Source organism: Eleutherodactylus coqui, chromosome 3 (assembly GCF_035609145.1).
Source record: "Eleutherodactylus coqui strain aEleCoq1 chromosome 3, aEleCoq1.hap1, whole genome shotgun sequence".
NCBI classification, from domain to species: Eukaryota; Metazoa; Chordata; class Amphibia; order Anura; family Eleutherodactylidae; genus Eleutherodactylus; species Eleutherodactylus coqui.
Window position 1 is genome coordinate 198,310,361 of NC_089839.1, and position 3,903 is coordinate 198,314,263.

A 3,903-nucleotide genomic window follows, 5' to 3' on the forward strand; every position below is an offset into this window, starting at 1 on the left:
GGAGTTGGAGAAAAGAGAAAGAGAGAAGATGACAGCATGAGTGGACTCACGGAAATAAAGAAGAGGAGGAGCGGAGAGGATGAGCCTAAGGATGAGGGGCCAAGACCGGGCACCAGCCAGGACCTCGTACCACCACACCACAGCTTTGATATCAGTCGCTTCACCGCCCTACAGATCTTGGGCAGAGGAAGCTTCAGCAAGGTAAGTTCCAGAACTTTGTATTTTCGGGTTGGGGCGCAGCGAGGGCTCCTTCACACGGGGGGATTTTACATTAGTATTTTTAAGCCAAAATGTAAATCTTCCCATTCTACTTCCTTTGGACTTTCCATTTTTGCCTCACAAAATACTGATGAAAGACTCTGATGTGTGAACGACGGTCACCCATAATCGCTGCTTTAACCCCTTAAGGATACGGCCAATTTTGGGCATAAGAACGCAATGATTTGGGGGGACTTATATCTCCACTTTTCAAAAGCCATAACTTTTTATTGTTCTGTCGACATGGCCGCTTGAGGGGTTGTTTTTTGCAAAGCGAACTGTAGTTTTCATTGGTGCCATTTTTGGGTAAATATACTATATTGTACAACTTTAGAAATGTTTTTTAATAGCAGGGAGAGAAAACCCATCACTTCTGTCATTGCTCGTTTTATGTGTTTTTTACAGCGCTAATCATGCAGCATAAATAACATGATACATTTTCTCTGCAGGTCGGTACGATTACAATTATACCAAAATTCTTATGATTGTTTTGGGTTTTTCTACTTTTCCGCAGTAAAAACTCTTTTTTGGAAATTTTGTTCCCACATCGCTGCATTGAAAGTCCTATAACTTTTTTATTTTTCTGTGGACGGAGCTCTGTGAGGGTTTTTTGTGTGACGAGCTGTAGTCTTTATTGGTACCATTTTGGGGTACATACGGCTTTTTTGATCACTTTTATTGTGATTTTTGGTAGGCAAAATGTTGAAAATAAGCATTATGCCTCTGTTTTGTAGTTTTTTTTATTGTTTTTTGCTGTGCAGGATAAATAATGTGTTCAAATTAATTGTACGGGTTGTTACAGATATGATGATACCAAATATGTGGGGTTTTACGGTTTTTTAAATTTATACAAATAAGGTAAAGAACACAAAAAAAGAGGTTTTTTTTTGTTTTACATGATTTGTTAGTTTTTCACAATATTTTTATATTTTCTTTTTTACACTTTTTATATCCCTGTAGGGGTCTTGTACTATAGCAGCTATGATAATAAAGCCTTGCAGGACTTGTTTGTATTTCCCATGCCGTCGTTTAGCAATGACCCATATATCCGCAGCTCATATGGTGACCCTAGGTTACCGATCTGGCATCTTCTCTTTCGCTGCCAATGTCCCCGGTGGCACATCCGCAGTACATGGAACACTGCGCCATCGCTAGGGCAATGACGCGGCCTTCTCTGCTGCGAATGTACCGCCCGGAGCATGCGCAGTTGAGAGGATGCCACACTGTCGCTATGGTGATGACACGGCTCCTGTGGCCATTCCGCAATGATGATTGCGGAATGGCTTGCATGATGGATGACTTTTTTCATTAACTTCAATGGAAGCCGGCCGTGCGTAGCCTGCAGCAAATCGCAGAAAGCTGTGATTTCTTTCCTGCGAAAATCGCAATTAATTTCCTCTCATGGGCAGGAAATCGCGTTTTGCCATAACATGCTATGGGCTGGATTTGCTGTGAAATCCGTAGGTGGAATCCCGCTCTGGATTTCGCAATGTAAGTCGGCCCGCTGCAGGAGGCCTTATGCTCACGGAAAAAACTGTATTGTGTAAATTGATTTATGGTGCGGATTGTAACTCTGCTTCATGTCAACTTATGTTGTTTCAGCATGATTTTCATCTCTTTTCATGTAGATGCTGCTATGTGTGGAACTAGCCTTAGGCTACCTACACATAACCAAGCGCGATATCGGAATGTGAAACGTGGCCCAATATCATGCTCGCTAATGTGCGATTTACCCATTTTTTCTTTAAAAACACACAAATCTTGCACAATTTGAAAGCGGCCTATTGATAAATCCCTCATGCAATAAATGTATATGATTTTCCCTTCTGGTCGCTGTCAGTGATTATTTCCTATTTGTTTTCTTGAGGTGGTCCTGGCATCATTCCCCGAAAGAAACACTTTCATGGCCATCAAGGTTGTCAACAAAACAAGGAGCGAACCACACATCTTAATGAGAGAGCAGCGGATACTACTGAAGGCCCAAGACTGCCCTTTCATCTGTCACCTGTATGCCGCACAGCAGTCTGCAGACCGAGTCTACTTTATCACAGAGTATCTGCTTGGAGGAAGCCTAGGAGCGCTGATCAAAATGTGCGGCAGCTTGGACATCAACCATGTGAGGTGAGTAAATGACTAACCAGGGGTTGGGGGGACTGAGGGTGACATGACAAATATAGAAGAGTGGAGGGCATACAGGCTGCCTCTTCTCTTCTGGTGGTGACGGACACTTTGATGGTGACATGATGTCAGCGGACTGATTTCATGTCATTGATACTACACTCTTCTCTCAGATTCTACACAGCGGAGATAGCATGCGGCCTCCAGTTCCTGCATCAACGCAGCATCGTCCATCGGTAAGCAGAACTTTTCCACATTTCTCTTTTTCCTTGCAATGGGTTCCAGACTTTCCCAGAATCCTCAATTAGGACTTTTTTCTGTGGTACATACCTAAGACCTCTGTATCAATGAACAGATTAACATGTCTCTTTTTTTCATTGCAGTGACATAAAGCCAGACAACATCATGCTGGACAGATCTGGACACATCCGCCTGATTGACCTGGGGCTGGCCCAAGACGGTGTCACCTCGTCTAACAAGATCAGTGGAGTGACGGGCACACTTCAATTCATGGCCCCAGAAGTGCTTCTTGAAGAAGACTACGACACAGCAGTCGACTGGTGGAGCCTGGGAATTGTCGTATCCTGGATGGCGGCAGGACAGTCCCCTTTCTATTACGGCTCCATCAGGAGAAAGGTCATCAAAGCCATCACCAGAAAGGAGCCAAAATTCCCACCTTGGCTTGATGCTGATGTGAAGCATCTTCTGGAGAGACTGCTACGTAAGAAGCCTGAGCAGAGGCTGGGTGTCTACAGGAACATCCGAGGTCACCAGTTCTTCGACACCATAGATTGGGAGGTGTTGGAACTTAAAAGAGCACGGCCACCATTCAAACCATTCAGGGAAGTTTTGGAGAATCGGGACCTGCTGTGGCTGGAGGATAAGACACCCATTCACCCGATAGACGGATTCTCGTACACTTCACCAAGTTGGACCCGGTAAGATCTTCCTCCTCTAGGGATAATGTTCTTCATTTTGACCTCTGTGTTCATCATTATTGTTCCTCTTGTGTCAGACAGCACAGGTGGTCATATAATAACCCTGCTTCGTGTCACCATGCCTGGTCCGCAGTCCTTTCCCTCCTCAGCTACATTTTTATTTCTTTTCCAATAATTATGTTTCTGCTTCTTCCTAGGATGATGAGAAGAATCCGATTGTGAAGGAAGCCACAACCATCTGGTAAGTTATATCTGTACACCTACACATACCTATCTGTACAACAATACATTCCTATACACAAAGGACACCTACCATTAATACACTGCAACAGAACAGCCGGGCTTCTGCCAAATGATTTGACCTTTTATGCCAGAATCTGGCATAAAATGCCCTGTAATTTTCCCCCTTTGAGTCATTCCCTTCTGAGATTTTGATATATCTGGTTGGCAAGCAATATGGCCTCCATTATGGCTTCCACAATCACAAAACTGCTAATAACTCATAGTAGAGTCACAGTTGCAGAAAATAACTTTTTTTGTATATCAAATATAAATCAGCTCCTGATACAAATCGTCATATTGCAGTAGT

General features: G+C 43.6%; 1 protein-coding gene across 1 annotated transcript; it reads left to right on the plus strand.

The window, feature by feature from the left end:
• Positions 1-2,798: 2,798 nt before the first annotated feature.
• LOC136619925 (protein kinase C delta type-like) lies at positions 2,799-3,553 on the plus strand. Its single transcript, XM_066594647.1, has 2 exons — positions 2,799-3,314; positions 3,512-3,553. Exons 1-2 carry the CDS (start codon positions 2,887-2,889, stop codon positions 3,534-3,536), a joined length of 453 nt encoding a protein of 150 aa, XP_066450744.1. The 5' UTR covers positions 2,799-2,886; the 3' UTR covers positions 3,537-3,553.
• Positions 3,554-3,903: the final 350 nt, after the last annotated feature.